Here is a 17,882-nt window from a genome sequence, read left to right on the forward strand (position 1 = left end):
CCCGGAAGCACAGGCTGCTGGGACGTCCTGCCCTCTCCTTAAGGCACAGGACAGGACGGGGCTGCGCACGGCAGCCGAGTCTCCTGCGGCAGCCCTGTCACCACAGGACACGCTATGCTTGCCGATTTCACGCAGAACGGCTCCCTAAGAGCCCAAACTGGAGTCAGCGCCTATCAGATCCGAGGCTGCTGGTCGGCACTGTGCTTCTGACACAGAGCCGTTGATCTGAACTTGGCCACGTAGCAAGTCAGACGGGGCTAGAGGCTGACACTGGCCGGCCTTCTGACTTTGAATTTTAACGGAAATGACAGGTTTTGCCCCCTGCCCTCCCTACCCCACTCAGAGATCCTGGAGCTTAGTGACAGAATGCCGCTGTGGATATGCGTTGTGTGCACAGCACACGTCCCAGCAGTAGAGGGGGTCCTACTGTTCACAGCGCAGTCCCTTCTGTTCACAAAGCACTTGCCCCCTCACCTTGCGATCCCACCATGGTGCTGCAGACCTGAGCAGGACAGGGAGCTGCTGGTTTCATAGACACGAGGGGCGAGGGGTTCAGAGGGCCTAACGTCCTGTGGTTGTCCTCTGCCCGCCAGGACCTCTGTGTCATGACCCAGCGCAAACACTAACCATCTCCTGTGCGCTGTGAAGACAGGACCTGGTGCTTCCACCTTCAGCCCCATCCTCTGTCCCTCCCTCACCTCATGTGCCATCCCACACCCTCGACCAAATGACAGGCCAGATTGTGAGTTTCCTTCCTGAGAACAGTGAGTCAGGTGACTCAGGCACCCCCACACCACTGTCTAGAGATTTCCATCTGGGCCCGAGTCGGTTCCTGCCTCCAACTCTCTTTCCTCCCCCAAGACAGGGCTTCCATTCTGCTGAGGGGACAGTCCTCCCTTCGACAGGCAGTTCTCGAGTTCCCGCTCTGAGCAGGCTCTTCCTGGGACTGAATTACAGAGGTCCCGGCCCTCATCCCTCCAGAGAATGTGTGGTCCAGTAAAGGGGGAGCCACTGTGCTTCACCGTGCTGGGGAGTCCCCCAGAGGGAAGCGATAGGGCACTTAGCAGCCTGGGAGACAGGTCAGCTCATTTCAGAAGGCCTTTCCTTTTGCAGCCAGCCTTACACCAATTAAAACTTCCAAGATTCAGAAATTTGAGTTTTTAAAGAGCCTGGTGACTTTTAAAAACAGGAAATTTGTGTAATCCCCCAGTTTCCCTAACAAAAGAGTGGCAGCTTCAGTTCCTTATTCTTTTCATCATCCCTGGAACTGAAAAAGGAACAGCCACTGAGAAAAATATCAGAAACAACCTAACGGAAACCTCCCAGCCAGACAGCCTGGCTGCTGGCCTCAAATCCCCCGACAGCTGAGAGGGGCTGACAGGAACCCCCCCAGGGCCTGCCCCCCACCCCCACCCCCGCCCCCGCAGTGCCCAGTGACCACCAGCTTCCCTCCCTGCAGGGCCTCAGTACGGCACGGTGGAGAAAGCCTGGGTAGCCTTCATGGCGGAGGCAGAGAGGGTGAGCGAGCTGCACCTGGAGGTGAAGGCCTCGCTCATGAACGAGGACTTCGAGAAGATCAAGAACTGGCAGAAGGAGGCCTTCCACAAGCAGATGATGGGAGGCTTTAAGGAGACCAAAGAAGCAGAGGACGGCTTTCGGAAGGCGCAGAAGCCCTGGGCCAAGAAGCTGAAAGAGGTGCGCCCCCTGCAGGTTGCTCCGCGCCCAGCGCGCCGCGCGCTCCTCGCTGGTGGCTGTCCTCGCTGGTGGCTGTCGTGCGGTCCTCCCCAGCAGCAGCGTTTCCCCCCTCCAGGAATTCCTGCCGCCTGTTAGCATCAGAAATAGAAAAAGGGCCACCCTCAGCCAGAAGCCTTAGTGGCTGACATTTACCCAAGTTCAAGACTGCGATTCAGTGCTTATCAACCCATTGTACAGGCAGGAAACAGGATCAGAGCCACAGACTGGCCAGAGAGCCCAAAACCCAAGCTCTGAACCACTAATCGTGCCTCCCCCAATCCTGAGAATTGTCTGCTAGAGAGATGTAAAAGCTCTTTTGGGCTAGTAGAAAGATTCATTACACTGTTTCTTCCTCTTGTATGGGTTTTTCTCTCATATTTGCAAATGATACTGAGATTCGTTTATTTGAAAGTAGAAATCAAAGCCATTGAGTCTTGCCCAGCCTTGGCTAGCTGGAGGCTGTCAGGCATACATGCTGTCCCCCCCACCCCCCGCCCTCAGCACTTGCGGAGCCCACACCCCACTCCTCAAGTAGAGGTGCCACTTCCTTCCATCCCCTGCCCTCTGGCTTTTCTCAGGAGCTGTGCTGCCTTCCTTCTTCTCAGACTCGCCCGCCAGACCCGGACACGCCTGTGTCTTCAGGTTATAACAGGCTTTTCCTCTTTGCTCCTGTCTCGTCCCCTTTCTCCTCCTCCGTATGCCTGGCTGCATTTGTAGTGACACTGTCCCCATGAGGCCATGGCTACCATCTCATTTCTCCTCTCTATAATAAAATCTGTGACTTTGCCTCACATAAGGAAGCTTCCATGAAACAAACACACACACCTCACTGTCTATATGTATGTGTGTATATACAGTTATATCTACAAAGTAGCCATTAAAACACGGAACGTGTGGCCTATAACCCTCCCTCCTGATATTACCCCCTCTCGGGTTGGCTTTCTCCTTTGAAGCGTTCTTCACGTTTTCTGTTCCCACTGTCTAGTATGCTGTTCCCGCAGATAGCCACACCTTCACGTTTGTGCGCCCTGTCATCCGGGGTGGCTTTCTCCAACTATTGTAAATGCAGTGGTACCAGCCCAGCCCCACCATGGCGTCCCTCGCTTCTCTTCCTTCCTTTATTCTCCTCCTTGGCACTTACTGCCCTCTAATTTACTCTGTACTTTCTTCCTTGTAGTTGTGTGCCCAGCTAGACCGTAAGCCCCACGAAGGCCCAGGTTCTTTGTGCCTAGACCAGGGCCTGGCACACAGTAGGCGTTCCGTCAACGTCTGTTAAATGAACTCCTTTGTTACAACCAGTTGTAATTGTACTGGACATAACAGCTTTGTACTGCGTTCTCCTTTCTTGAAAGCACTTCCCACAGTCAGAGTAGCCTCTAGCGAGGATCTGGAACTTTCAGAAACACGATGTTCAGCTCATTCTCCCTGTAGGTAGAAGCAGCAAAGAAAGCCTACCACGCAGCGTGCAAAGAAGAGAAGTTGGCGATATCGCGAGAAAGCAATAGCAAAGTGGACCCATCCCTCAACCCTGAACAGCTTAAGAAATTGCAAGACAAAGTAGAAAAATGCAAGCAAGATGTCCTTAAGGTAAATCGTGCATGTGTCGTTAGGTGTTGAGTGCGTCTGCCTCTCCGGCTCACCTGTCTGGTACCCGGGAGCCTTTGGCGCCGCTGAGCTGCATGGGTGGGTAGAGGGCACATCAGTAAAACACACTCCTGCCCTCAAGAAGGTTGCGCCGTGAGCCTCTCACCTCACTAGAGCCCACTGTGCCCACCTCAGGATGGGCTGAGCTGAGCGCTGGGCGAACAGGGGCCGATGGCTCCAGTGCGCAGGGAACGAGGAGCTGGAGCGGCTGGGGTTGCAGCAGGCCAGGAGCGGGAGGGGACAGCTTGTGCGGGACTCGGAGGTGTCAGTGTCAGCGGTGGGAGCCAATGTATGAGCTGGGATGGAGGGTTACAAGGACCAAATCGCCAGTGGCCTTGAAAGTCAGGTGAAGAAAGGAGCTTGAGACACTGCTGGCAGGGTGCCCCTGAAAGAAGGGAGGGCAGAGGTGTGGAGGACCCAAACCGTTAGAAGGATTGCTCTGGCTGTGATGGATGGAGCCAAGCCCCATGCAGGGGTGGAGGTGGGAGAGGGTGCTGGGAAGCCCGGGGCACTGGGACCGCTGGGACCTTGAGGGCCTGGAGCCGGGAGGGTTTGGGGCAGCCTCAGCGGTGAGAGCCCCAAGGAGGTGTGGGCAGAGGCTGTGGGAGCTCGGGAGAGGGGGTAACAGAGCCTTTCAGTCAAGGAGAGGCAGTGAACAGGCATGTAGAATCAGGGGTGCTCTTCCGTTTCTTCTACTGCGAAGGGGGGGTTATCCACCGCAGTGGATTAGTGAGGAGATCACATGGGATAATTGTCAAGGACTCTGCAGATGCAGGCGGGGTTCTGTCAGGAAGGTCTGAGTCACGAGATTTAAACATCAGACAGCATTGTGTCATTTAATAGTTCCCAGGAAGTGAAGGCCAACATGGACGAGGGTCTGGGCCTGTGCCCTGGGCCCCCTGCTTTGCTGTGTTCTCAGGGTGGGAGGCAGAGGCTGCCACTGTCAAGGGCAAAGGAAATAGGTCTGGGTGCTCCTTAGAGGCTGGGTCATAGCTCCTCACTGTGCTTATTTATAAAGTCACCCAAAGTGGCTGGCTTACTAGTGTCACCTGATAAGTAAGTCTAGATGCTGATGAATTTAGAAGTGGCGGAAAAGGACAGAGGGGGGAGGACCCGGGTGGTGTAGAGCCTGGCTCGCTTTCTCTTGGCCGGAGGGTGTCGGGCCGAATGGAAGTGACCCTTCAGCGTGCAGCGTCTGGCTTTTCTTGTAGACCAAGGAGAAGTATGAGAAGTCCTTGAAGGAGCTGGACCAGGGCACCCCCCAGTACATGGAGAACATGGAGCAGGTGTTTGAGCAGTGCCAGCAGTTCGAGGAGAAACGCCTGCGCTTCTTCCGAGAAGTGCTGCTTGAGGTTCAGAAGCACCTAGACCTGTCCAATGTGGCCAAGTAAGTGTCCTGTTAGCTAAAAGCACGTCACCAGGAAGTCAGGGGAACGTCGCTTTTGAGTAAAGCTCAGTGGCTGCTGTGCAGACTTGGGACGGCAGTTTGTCAGAAGGTCTGCTCACAGTACAATTCTCCTGCACAGTAAAATTCTCGGGGACCGTCTGCTGAGCCCGTCTGCCACTGCCCAGATCAGCTGGTCACTGCCCTGAGCCGGACGGCCTCTCGCCACGCGATAAGGGGGCCGTGCTCTGCCAGCTCTGGGTACAGTACTGGGCAGGAAGGGTGGGCCGTGGCTCGGACCAGCCACAGTTGGTGTATTTGAAATCAATCAGGGCTGACTTTGAGGCCCCTTATGAGGCCTTTCCATCCAAAGCAGCGGCGGCCAGCTATGTCCGTGACTTCTTACTGCTGAGCCGGGGCAGCACAGACCTCAGAGACAGTGCTGAGTCATGACTTGGGGTCCCGGATATTTCTCCCACACTTTCATGCCTTTGGTGCCGAGACCCCTTTGTCAGGGCAGAGTTCTGGGCTAACCCGAGACGTAGACTTCTGTCATCTATGGAGCAGCGTTGTTTAGAATCAACTCACCAATCAAGGCTTGTTCACAGGAAACGACATTCCCTCTGTCTCCTGTATAAAAAATCTGAAAGCAACAATTATTGTAGAGCTACGCTGCCACCATTTAATCTTCATGACAGTCTGTGAAGTGGGTGGCATCATTCCCCATCTGATGAGGAGGCTGAGGCTGAGGGGGGCTGAATGACTAGCCTGAGGCTACGCCATGGGCTGGGCCAGGACTGCTGAGCTCCTGTGTGTGGAGCAGAGGCCACGTCAGTGCTCGTCCCGGTTGCCATGCCTGCCCTCACTCCATCCATCAAGCCACCCTGGCAAGCAGATGATACAGTAGTGTGTGGGGGCCACTGGAACCAAATACCACACACTGGGTGCTCACAGGCATAGAAACGTCTCCTCTCGCAGTTCTGAGGCCAGGTCTGAAGTCAAGGTGTGGGAGGGTCCTTCCTGCCTCTTCCAGCCCCTGCTGTTTGCTGTCACTCCTCGGCCACCCTTGGCTGTAGACTCATCACTTTAGTCACGTGGCCGTCTTCTCTCTCTCTGTCTTCACATTATCTTCCCTCTGTGTGTGTGTGTGTGTGTGTGTCCAAATCGCCTCGCCTCTTTTTTATAAAAAGATGTCCATAGATTAGGGCCCACCCTGATCTCATTAACTTGATTACCACTATGTGGTAGGTAACACCCTATGTCCAAATTAGGTCACATTCTGCAGTTCTGGGGGTCAGGACTTACATGTCTTTTGGAGAACACAATTCAACCCGTAGCAGGTGGCCTTATGCCCACTCAATAGAGGAGGAAACTGAGGCCCAGAGAGGGTAAATGACTTGCTAGCCATGCAGATTAGAAGTGAACATTGCAGGCCCCGCAGTGGTCAGACATGGTCAGCTTCCCAGGAAGGCGAGCTGGAGTGAGCTGTTGGGCAGGAGGCCTGCCCCGCCCAGGAGACAGGTGTGCCCTGCTGCAGCCTTCGCCCACTACTTTCGCCGGGCTGAGTGGAAACCTCCCAGCTTGGTGGGAGCGATGAGGAGGAAATTGCCTGACAGTCGATTCTAGACCTGATTGAATGGGACCACCTGGATTGGAGCCCGTGTCGCTCAGGTGCTGGCACCTTTGCATTATCTGACACAGAGCAGAGCCAAGTTGTCACCACCTGGTGACTTAAAACTGATTTGTCAGAAGCCACAGCTGTGGGCTTCCACACCATGGTGGTTGTTTGTCCCTGTCTGTGGCCCAATGACCCCCTAGCCAAGCCAGGGCGGGGCGTCCTGATCTGCGCGTGAAGTCAACTGCTGCTCTGATGGACAGTGGCCATCCCTGCCTTCCAAAAGTCATGCTTCTCTCTCTGATTTAGCTACAAAACCATTTACCGCGACCTGGAACAGAACATCCGAGCTACGGACGCGGTGGAGGACCTGAGGTGGTTCAGAGCCAACCACGGGCCGGGCATGTCCATGAACTGGCCGCAGTTTGAGGTAAGAGGAGGCTGTGCCGTGACCCACAGGGCCGAGTCAGACGCTGCCTTCTCCGTCCACCTCTGTATTGGCCTTTGCCCGTCTATGAGGCAGCCATTACCAGCCATGCTAGAAAGAAGCTGATACTTGTTGCCGGGCCTTCGGGCGAATCTCTAGGGAATGTGCGGTTATGTTCTTTCTCCATAAGGGTTTTGATGGGCACTTGTTGGTCATGGGCATTCCCCTCGTGGTGAGGCCCAGGAGCTGCAGGACATGCCAGACCGGTTCCCTACCCCTCCCCCTGAGGGATGGCGGAAGGGAGCAGCCACAGTGCCCACTAGGCCTGGCGGGTCAAGGGCGCTGCCTCGTAGTTTCCAGTCCAGGACCAAAGGGAGTGTTACCTCAGTGTGTAGCAGGGGGACTTGTCCTTATTTCCGACAGTACATTCAACCAGTTTTGGTTCAGGATTAATTTTTCCCATTTTCATGGGTCTGAGCCTTCCAGTATCTTTACATGCAAAATGCCTAGGGAGCTCAGACTCTTCCAGCCCTAGGATTGGGTCACCAGGCCCTCTCCCCTCACCTCCCACACGGATGGTAGCAGAGCAGGCAGTGGCCACAAGTCCTGCCGCCTTGTTCTCTCCCCTCCTGTTCTGGGAGGGCTCGCAGGGCTGCGACAGCTGCCTCTCCTGGCAGGGTGTTGGAGGTGACTGTCTCTGCCTTGGCCTCAGGTCGAGTGGCTTCCCCGGATCAGTAGCAGTCAGAGCCCAGGCTGCAGTCAGGTCCCGCCTCACTACTTACCAGCTGTGGGATGCTGAGTGAGTCATTTGCCCCTTTTGTGACTCAGTCTTCCCCTGTGTAAAATGGGATGACAGCAGCAGCTGTCTTCTCAGGTGGCTGGGGGCTCAGTGACCTGCTCCATGCTAGGTGCTGGCCCTGGGCCCACCACACAGAAGCCCACTTGGCCCCATCTTAGCCTGTAGTTGTCAGTCCTGACATGCGTGCCTCTGTTTTCTGGAGTTTCCTAAGAAAGCTGCTCTAGATGATGGTGTGGGTCCATGTAGCTGAGCAATGCCCCTTCCCGGCCCCCACCCCCGCACCATTTCTAGGACATCTGCTCCCCACAGGAGGCCAAGAGCAGGCTGTGCCCCTTCCAAAGAGGCACTGGGATAAAGCACAGGCCCGGGGGCCTCCTTCCCAAGTGGAAGTGGACGTAAAGGAGAAAACACACGGCATCCCCTTCCCCACGCCCCAGCCCCCCATGATGGCACACTGGGAAGAAGCCAATTTATGACACGTCTTGTGCACACAGCTGGGATCTCACCCCACAGGGGGTGTTTCCTGCTCTGGGAGTGGCTGAGGAATCACCTATGAAATTCCCCCCTCACCCCCATCCCTTCGGGTTGTCTGTCAGTGGTCAACGCCCAGAGAACGGAATGGTCAGGAAAGAAGATTTGACAGACTGTCTCATTGGGGTGGGTGTCCGGGCCAGAGCCTGCAGGTAGCCCTTCTCTCTGTGGGTCCCGTGGGCTGGGAACCAGTGCCCTCCTGGGGCACACACAGTTCTTACGGGATCATGCTTGCCTTTCGCTAATGAAATTATTTGTTTTTATTTTCCATGCCACAAGGACGAAGTAAGTCTCAACTCTATGGCTAACATGTTGAATTCCAAACTTCCTACAGTGTGCATGCAGCCCATATGGGTCTGTGTGGTGTCCATAGCCTGGTTCTGGCAATGTGTTCTGGTAAAGAACCATGGTGGTGGTTCAGCAAGCTGTTTTTATTGTTTTTTGTTTTTCTATATCCTTGGTTTTCTTTTTTCCTTTGATTCAAGTATCACTTTTTTTTTTAAATGGGAGAATACTGGGGAACAGTGTGTTTCCGGGGCCCATCAGCTCCAGGTCATTGTCTTTCAATCTAGTTGTGGAGGGCGTAGCTCAGCTCCACGTCCAGTCGCTGTTTTCAATCTTTAGTTGCAGGGAGCGCAGCCCACCATCCCATGCCGGGATTGAACCGGCAGCCTTGTTGAGAGCTCGCGCGCTAACCCACTGAGCCACCCGGCCGCCCTCAGCCTGCTGTTTTCGTTTTCCAAGTTAACAGCTGACTCTTCCTTTCAAGGTCAGCTAGGGGAGACCATATTGGCCCTTGTAAGCCATCTAGTTAGGACAGATTTCTATTCAAAAGGTCACTGTGGGGACTCTGAAGTTCTTAGTCATCTTTTTTGAATTAAGAAAGTAATTAAACAAATAGATGACCCGGTCTGGAGTCAGGAACCCAGGTCTGCCACCAACTCTGTGTGGACAAGTCACTTTTTCTTTCTGGGTCTTGGTTTCCTCAACTGAGAAATTGACAGATTAGATTTGATGTTTCTAAGATGGCGTCTAACCTTGAGGTTCTGTATCTATTAACACGCGTGAGAAAAGCTAGGGACTCAGTCACACAAAGTCTTATTAACTTAGAGCTGTTTGATAAAGGGCGTAGTCTTCATTAAACATGCCCACACACATGCTTTTCTGGAAAATCATGCTATAAAGCACCCCCCCCCCCCCGCCACAATGTATTTCAGGGCAGTCGGTAAACAGCTGCTCACATAGCAAACCTTTGGGGAGAAAACACTTCACTTTGTGTTGTTAGCTCCCCCTGCATATGTTCCGATCACAAATGAAACGTTCTAGGGCAGCAGAGAGCGCCAGGGGTGGGCGCCGCCCTTTGGAGACTTGAGTGGTCAGTTACCTTATCTGCCCTTTGCTGAGGCGGTAGCCACCCAGCCCGATTTTGTTTGTACCCCAGGGTCCCATGCCCCCGTTGCTGGCTTGCTCAGGCCCCTGCAGCCAGCTCTCTTCTCTTGCCTCCCTGGGAACCAGGCAGTTTAAGGCATAGACGGGAAGGGTCTTCAGCTCTGAGGGCCACGCCCCCGGCCAGTGGCCTAGACTGCTGTGGCCGCAGGCACATGAACTTCCTGCTTTCTCTCCCTCGGTGGCTGTTGTGCAGGAGTGGTCCGCAGACATGAATCGAACTCTCAGCCGGAGAGAGAAGAAGAAGGCCACTGACGGTGTTACCCTGACTGGCATCAACCAAACGGGCGACCAGGCTGTGCAGAGCAAGCCCAGCAGGTGGGTCCAGGGCAGCCTGCCTCCCTGGGAAAGGTCCCCTGGGCCCTCTGCATGCACTGGGACGCCCCTAGCTCGGACACCTGGGCCTGTCCAGACGCTACCTGGGCACCTGAGCTGTGCTGGGCCAGGCCCCAGGGCATGTCTGGGGAGGACCATCTGTCCACCAGGTGCTGAAGCTGTGGAAAGATCCAGAAAGGAAACCTTTGTCACAGACACACTTCGGGCCCCAAGTGAGCGGAGGAGCTGCTGTCAGGTGCTGGTCATTATGTGTCCTCAGTGGCACACGCAGACAGGTGGAGGTCACTGTCAGTGGCTTCCTTCAGGCGGGGTCAGGTATCCTGGCCAGGTTTGGACTTACTTCCCGGTGTTTTATGCAGGTGCCTTGGGGGGCAGGGGCAGGGCATTGTCAAGTGTCCTCTTTTTCAAATCACCTCTCTGTTGAGAGCCTTGGTTATTTCTGAGCTCATCGTTTGCAGAAACTGAGTTTGGACAGAAGAGGTGCACTGAGGTGATTAGGACCTCCTGGCAGGTGTGTGCTACCCAGGGCCTGCCCCCGGGCTTCAGACTTCCCTGCTGCCCTCTGCAGAGCTGTGGCTTCAGGCTGCCCCTCCCAGAGGCCTCCATGGCATACCATGTGATGATTATCTCGTGGTCACGGCTTCCTGGGAAGCTCAGCACAGGTTCTAGGGGCCCCTCTGTGGCCCCAGGCACTGAAGCCCCTGCCAGGGCTCTCTGGGCAGACATGGCCTGTTGTCTTTCTGTCGCTCTGTGCCCACCTGGGCAAGTGTGCTTGTTGACTAGAGCAGTAAGCACCTGCGTGACTGGGGATGGGAGTAGGGAGAATGAGAGACCACCCTGGGGAGCGCCTGGGCAGGGGTCTAGGCTGCCAGGGCTGCTGCACAAATTCACCTGCCCAGCACCAGCCCCCTTAGGAGGTCAGCTAGAGAAAGGTACCAAGGAGGGAGGAGGGCCTGCTGGTCTGCGGCGGTGGCCCAGGTGTAGGCAGCGAGCCGGTTTGGCTCCAGTACCCCTCACCAGGCCTGAAGCCGACGAGGCCACTTGGGGTCACTCTGGTGTCATTTGAGGCTTTTCCTCCCCTTCCCTCCCCAGCTCTGACTGTCCATCCAGCTTTCCAGGTGCCCTGTCCATGCAGCCCTTGGCTTGGAGGCAGAGGTGGTGCTGGCCGCAGGAGCCCTGCCCTGTGACGTAGTGTTTGGGTCCATCAGCTCAGAGCTGCATGGGGGGTGCCGGGCTCTCGGGGGCCTGTCTTATTCCTTTTCCACCTGTTCTGCACTTACTAGCACCTACAGTCGCTTCATCCCATCTCCCCTGGCTGTCAGTCCTCAGGCCGGGCTTGGGTCTAACTTCTGTCTGGTCCTCCCTGGCCTGGCACACGGTAGGCAGTTGGCACCGTTGTGCAGATGGGTTTTCTCCCTCTGGAACACAAAGGGGTTCTTTATTCCTAGAAGGGGCTGTTCAGCAGGCTCGGCTCCTCGGCACTCACAGCTGATTTTGGAAACTCCAGGTCCAGAAGAACTGAGGAGGAGGCCGCTAGAACCCCTGGTAGTCAGAAGGAGGGGCGTGCTGTGCTGTGGAGCGTGGAAAGTTCCGGGAGCCTCCCTCCTGCTCTCCTCAGCAGGCCTCCGAGCCTTGCAGGCTGTCACCCTCCCTAGGCCGGCCGAGCCTCAGAGGCTGGCGGGCGGGCCTGCCAGCTCCCAGCAGCGGGGATGAAGGCCCGCTGGGGAGGGCTGCGCAGACTCCTGTGTGCTCCACCCCGGGCTCCTGTTCGGGGCCGACTGCGTCCAGGCGCCAGGAGGGCAGATGGAAATGTTGTTCTCTCTCAGACACTTGAGGCATGTGTAACAGCCACAGCACTGCCCAGTGTTTGGCCGATACAGCCTTTCTGCTCCAACAATACACTCCTCCCACCCGATTTGTCCCGTTCGCCCGGCGCTGTGATCCTGCAGCTGGAGCATCAGGACCGCAGGGGCCTGCGCTGGGGTCCCCTGAAAGCTCTCTCTCTCCGTAGCGACCTTAGTGTCCCGAGCAACCCCGCACGGTCAGCGCAGTCCCTGTCCAGCTACAACCCCTTCGAGGATGAGGATGACACGGGCAGCACCGTCAGTGAGAAGGAGGACGTTAAGGCCAAAAAGTTGGTGAACAAACGTTTCCTTCTGGTTTCCTCCTCGCTCGCTCTGTCTTTCTCCTTCTCTCTGTGCAGGCTCTCGGCCCCTCGGCACTCACAACAATGCGTGAGGCCCGCAGGCGGTGGCCCAGCTGCCAGCTGTGGACAGTCTCTGGCTTCTGGATTTCTCGGGGAGGGGGCACCAGTTAACAACCTGTGGTTGCTTTTTCTCTGTCCTCCATTAACCCTTGTCAAGGCCCAGCACAGGAAGACAGGCCTGCTGGGCGGCGCGGCCCTGCGTCTGGGTCGCCCGTGTGGCCCTGCAGGGAGCCTGACGGCGGCACTGTGCTCCTGCGGAGGAGCCCCCAGCCCAGCCCCGTCTCAGGGCCCCGGGTCCACCCTCTCTTGCAGCGTGAGCAGCTATGAGAAGACGCAGGGCTACCCCGCTGACTGGTCAGACGACGAGTCCAACAACCCCTTCTCCTCCACGGACGCCAATGGGGACTCGAATCCGTTTGACGAGGATGCCCCCTCGGGGACGGAAGTGCGGGTCCGGGCCCTTTACGACTACGAGGGGCAGGAGCACGACGAGCTGAGCTTCAAGGCCGGTACGTGGGCTCCCCTAGCACCCAGGCGAGGGCTTCCCACTTGGCGGGGCTTGCTTCACGTCAAGTCTGGTCAAGTTCCTGCCGGTCTCATTTCCAGTTCCCACCAGCCCCATCTCAAACGTAGCAGATGCTCGGTGCCCGAGCTTAGCGACCCTGAGGTGTGCAGGGCCTTTGCCCGAGACATCGCCCTAGCTGGCTGAGGCCCGGGAACAGCAGGGCCCGGGAGCAGGAGACGCTGGTGGGAGGGATGGCCCAGCTCCCCAGACGCGCTCTGCAAGCAGCTGGAGGTCCCCAAGGGAAGAGCCTTCTCCAGAGGTGCCCGTGGCAGAGCCACCTTGCCTGGACCCCAGTGTAGCCCTCAGCGAGCCCTGGGCCAGCTTAGTCTCGTCTGGGAGCAGCACCTTTCACACTTCCCTCCTGCAGCCCCGCTGTGCTCACATTTCCCACCCACTCACCTCCGTGGCCAGTAGCCGAGACCTAGGTTTACGGAACAGCCTGGATCCTGACTGTGTGTCTGCATGCAGACATGTTCTGTGCTGTGTCTTTTTTTAAATGCTGGCTGCCGTTCACCAAGACGGGTTGCCACACTGTTTGAAAACTTAGAGCCCGTCTTAGAGGCCTGAGCGGCCTAGCGCCCTAATGGGCCCAAAGGGAGCCAGGTTCCTTCTTTTGCTTTGTCCCTTCCTTGAAGCCAGCCCATAGCCAGCATCCACCCCTCAAAAGGAGGCTGGGCCAGAATTCAACCAGCAAAGGCTGGCACGTGTCCTTCTGCTCAGGTTACACTCGGGGACAGACCCCCACATCCGACCCCCCTACTCCGTCCCAGCTGGGGAGGAGGTGGGGCCGCATCTTCAGGGAGCCTGGAGGGGCTGCCAGCCTCCCTCCCTCCACTCAGCAGGCCAGCCGGCTGCTGAGTGGAGGTCACACTTGGTCTGTGACACTTGGTCACAGAGGTGGTCATCGGCACCTCAGCCGGTTGTGGAAAGGTGCCTTTAAACACCTTTGTCCAGTTTTCTGATGTCTTCGGTTGAGATTTACCCCCACTTTGTCGATTGATTGATTGATTTTCTAATTCTTTCTCAGTCTTACCTATTGGATCTGTCAGCAATTTTATAGATTTCAAATGTTTCCTTCTGCTCCGAGTGAACTGTCAGAAGCAAACTGACTGAAAGGAACGTTTCTAGTCACCAGTTCACATTTAGGCAACTTGGAAGTTCTCCTATCGGTGTGTCTGCGTTATTTGTCTTTTTCACGATGTGACATTAGTTCCCGGCCGGTGCTGCTCTCTTCTGCCTTTAGCTCTGGCTGCTCTCCACGTCCCCGGGTCTGAGGGGCACTTGCCACCCCATGGAGGCTGGTGTCTCGCTGTGGGCCCGGGAGTCGAGTGGCCTGCGAGGGCGGGATGAGAGAACCGGCGGTCACAGCATAGGCCCTGCCAGGGGGGATGGGACAAGACGGAAGTGTGCCGCTCATGCCGCGCACCGTGCAGCCCCTGCATTCACTGCTGGTGTTGCTAAGTCAGATGCACAGAAGTGGCCTGGGCCCACCTGGGCCAGCCCCGGGTTGAAGAACCATCTCACATGCGAGTTTACTGAGGGCTCACTCGTCCTGCGTCCCTTCGTGTTGTACCTCTCGTCCCCACAGCACCCCGTCCCCAGCTGAGGGCACCAGGGCCCAGGGGCGGAGCGGGCTGCCAGGTCTCAGCCCGTGAGCCCGGTTTGGAGCCGAACCCCACAGCCCGGCAGCCCCGGGTGTCCTGATGAGTATGGCCGCTACGTAACAGTCAGGGAGGTTTGGCTAGACAAGGCATGACTGCCTGGGAGAAAAACTACAAGTAAGCCTGCAAAATGGACCAAATGCCAGTGAGCAAAAACAAAGCTGCGAACTGAACGATAGACCAAGCCCGCCCAGTCCTGGAGAAGGCAGCCTGAGCTGGCGGCACCCACGCCCCTGTGCAGGGCGCTCGCAGCCAGACCACCTGCGGCTCCTCACCGTGCCCTGCTCTGGGCTGCTCTGTCCACCCTGAACGGGCAGAGGCCAGACCTGGACCTTCCGCCACCACCACCTGATCACACCTGTGGTCCTTGTCCTGGCTCTGTCTCCTTCAGGGACCAGCGCTCCATCTGTCTGTCATCTCTGTATCTCCTCCACCCCCCAGGGCCTGCCCCAAGGTAGGGGTTCCCTCAGTTTGAACAAAGCAAAGATAAATCAAACTGCCTAACACGGAGCCCTGGGGAGATTCTAGAACCTGGCCAACGGCTTCCATCTCAGAGTGTCGGGAGGAATTCATGCTTTAAGTCAGAGGACACGCCCTGAGCAGGTGCTGTGGATAGAACGATGGGTGCCCGCCCCCCACAGCCGACAGTCTGGACCCAGATTAAAGGAAGGCTCAAGACCACGCCACAAGTGAAGCGCAGGCGGCCAGGGCCCAGGGGAGGGCGGTGGCGTAACCCTGTGGAGGGGCTCCTGTGACCCGGCCGGCACTGTCAGGAAGGCACAGGGCTAAAGGCAGCTTTTAACTCTGAAGTCGCTGGGAGCCTGGGGGCATCAGACCTGCTCGCTTCCGGGTCGCTGTGGGAGAGATGCCTCCTTAGAGCTCTCCGAGGCCCCTGAGAATGCAGCTTCCCTCACCATTTAGTAGAGAAATAACTAGGCCCTGGCTCCACCTTCCCGCCAGGAGGTTGCTCATCCCTTCCATCCAAGTTAGAGACCCTCCCTGACCCCGTGGGCCGGGTGAGGGGGCTAAGACGTGGGGGAGACTCACCCCGGGGTCAGTGTGTCACCTGCCGGCTCACCAAGCCCGCCCTTTTTGTCCTGCAGGGGACGAGCTGACCAAGATAGAGGATGAGGACGAGCAGGGCTGGTGCAAGGGACGCTTGGACAACGGGCAGGTTGGCCTGTACCCAGCTAACTACGTCGAGGCGATCCAGTGACAGCCCAGTGGGCTGGCTGGCGGAGGGGTGGAGGCTGTGGTCCCAGGAGGTCCGTGAGCCGTCGGCGTGGCCAGCAACCCTGTGCCCCAGCTGGCCGTGTGGGCATCTGCTCCTTTCCCTGCAAAAGATGATGGTTCCGTTGCTCTTGGCTTCATGGTGTCTCTGGAAGACAGACGAGCCGGTCATTTCACCTGGGACTTGGCAGCCTCTACACAGCGTAGACGGGAGGCCCGAGCGCAGGCCGGCATCACAACAGGCATCGCCGGCCCTCCCCGCCCCGCTCAGTGTGCGTCTCGGCTTATCATGGGTCTGTATACCCTGACCTGCTCTTTCCCCTCCGCCTCAGTGATGGCTTCCACAGATTCTTTTCGCTGATGCGTCTCCTACCCCGCAACTTCAATGAACACATTTACATGCCATTTTCTGAGGTTTTTAATTTAAAGGCTGTGTACAGTTCCCTGTTTATGTACTTAAATTATGGCACAGATTGACGTACGCCAGGCTTGAGGAAATGGTACGTCTGTGTCTGTGCTGTACCGTGAACCGACTGTGCCACTGCCCCGCTCATTCACACAGAGCGCGCACCGGACGAGGGGGACGCGCTCTGGTTGGGCTCCCACTGTGATCGCTCTTTGCACGTGGGTTTTGGGTGTAACCATACGTAATACTCCCCAGTCACCATATTTAAAGAAGTTCCGCTCTGTTCATGCTGAAAACTTAACTCTCGCAGAAAAGCAAAACAATAAACGAGGAAAAGAGGAAAAACAAGTTTAGCTCTTGCAAATTACCAATTCTCTCTGTTATTTGGAAGGTTAAAAGTAGAAGATGAACTTTTCAGATGGTTCCTGTTAGACATAAAGGCACGTCTCGGTGTATATCTGTATATATTATTTGATATCCAGAGAATCTACAGAGCTTGTCTACTGTTTTAATGAGATGTAAAGGCTCTTGACAGTGGTTTAATTTGTAAACTGCAGTCCTGGCTGGTTGGCTGGGCCTCCCTGAAGTGGAGACTGCGGAAGGGAGTCTGTCCTCACTGCCAGCCGTCGTCCCCTCCATAGCAGGACACTGCAAACCCCCAGGGCTTTCCAGCAGACTCCAGTCATCTGTGTTCCTGGTGAGCAGGCAGGCGGGGTGTCAGCCCTTAGACAAGGGTCTCCCCTGAGCGTCCTTAGTCAGCAGGGAGCAGACGCGCTGCGGCAGGAAGCTACACTACTCGCGGGGCAGAGAACTGTCATTCTGGTGACTCGGCCACCGCCGTCACCAGCTGTGCATTTACTCGATGTCCCCAGTGAGCTCGGTGTCTTGCTCGGGAAGTCAGTGTGGGTCTGTGTTTATCTTGAAGACTTACCAGCAGAAATCCTCATTCCTTTGCTACAGATTACCAAAAATTGTCAAGTCTTTTCAGTTCAGGAGTTTCTTTAAATGTATAGTATTTTAGAAAATAAAATCAATAAACAGTTGATCTCACGAATATGACTGTGTGCCTCACGCTCACAGCAGCTGGTGGGCGAGGCGTCGCCAGCACTTCCACTTTGGAGCCCGGTGAGATCCTGGGCACAGACTGCCGCCCAAGGGGCCATGTCCCCATTTCACTGCCCCTGCCAGGCCAGAGGGGGATTCTGAGGGACCTGAGCCCCTCGGGGGCCCCCTGTCCCCAAGGCTGCCACTTCTTCCCTCCTGAGGCCCAAACAGCAGAGATGTCCCGAGCCCCTGCTGTGCGCTTGTCCCTGGGCTCTGCTCTCACATTATCTGTACAAACGTGCCCATCGCCAAACACCCCGGAGGTGGGAGAGTGTCCCCATTTCCATTTGACTGAGCAGGAAACAGGCTCCAAGAGCCAGGCTTACCTGAGGAGTCCCAGTGGGTCCGTGGCACTGAGTAAAACCCCTGTGGAACCTCCACCCTCACAGTTGAACAGAGGAGAAAACAGGCCGGGTGAAGCGAGAAACGAGAGAGGTGAGGGCCGACGCATGAAACCTGGTAAATCTGCCCCAAAAAGCACCCACTCGAGCACCGGGCCCTCCCAGGGGAGCCAGGAGGGGTGAGGGGGACAGCTGCCACTGCATTGTCACTTTGCCTGGCTCACAGAGGGCCCAGGATGAATCTTCGTCATCCAGCCACCTGGTCTGACGGGTGATGAGCCCCCTGCTCTCCGCTTCTGAGGAGTTGGAGCCCATGGGAGTTGCCAGCAGCCTCGGAGGTAGGACCGGGCAGAAGGGAGGGCTCAGAGCAGGCTCCCAGGGCACTTGGTGAGCTCATGCACTGTCACAACAGCCCAGGGGGAGGCTGGAGTCACCCCACTTTGCAGAAAAGAA

At 56.6% G+C, this 17,882-nt stretch overlaps 1 protein-coding gene across 20 annotated transcripts in view; it reads left to right on the plus strand.

Annotated features, from left to right (window-relative positions):
* Window positions 1–17,038, plus strand: part of PACSIN2 (protein kinase C and casein kinase substrate in neurons 2) — a 111,821-nt gene extending 94,783 nt beyond the window's left edge. For 10 of the 20 annotated variants that reach the window (XM_081059117.1, XM_081059133.1, XM_081059130.1 and 7 more), the window contains 8 exons: window positions 1,460–1,695; window positions 3,166–3,321; window positions 4,590–4,765; window positions 6,687–6,807; window positions 9,777–9,898; window positions 11,928–12,050; window positions 12,435–12,631; window positions 15,452–17,038. In XM_081059117.1, the coding sequence (XP_080915243.1) occupies window positions 1,460–1,695; window positions 3,166–3,321; window positions 4,590–4,765; window positions 6,687–6,807; window positions 9,777–9,898; window positions 11,928–12,050; window positions 12,435–12,631; window positions 15,452–15,564 (1,244 nt within the window). In that variant the 3' untranslated portion in view covers window positions 15,565–17,038. The remainder of the gene's footprint in view (window positions 1–1,459; window positions 1,696–3,165; window positions 3,322–4,589; window positions 4,766–6,686; window positions 6,808–9,776; window positions 9,899–11,927; window positions 12,051–12,434; window positions 12,632–15,451) is intronic. The other 10 variants (XM_081059119.1, XM_081059121.1, XM_081059123.1 and 7 more) reach the window with 1 other exon arrangement.
* The last annotated feature ends 844 nt before the right edge of the window (window positions 17,039–17,882 follow it).

Source organism: Rhinolophus hipposideros (genome assembly GCF_964194185.1).
Source record: "Rhinolophus hipposideros genome assembly, chromosome: 9".
Taxonomy (NCBI): domain Eukaryota; kingdom Metazoa; phylum Chordata; class Mammalia; order Chiroptera; family Rhinolophidae; genus Rhinolophus; species Rhinolophus hipposideros.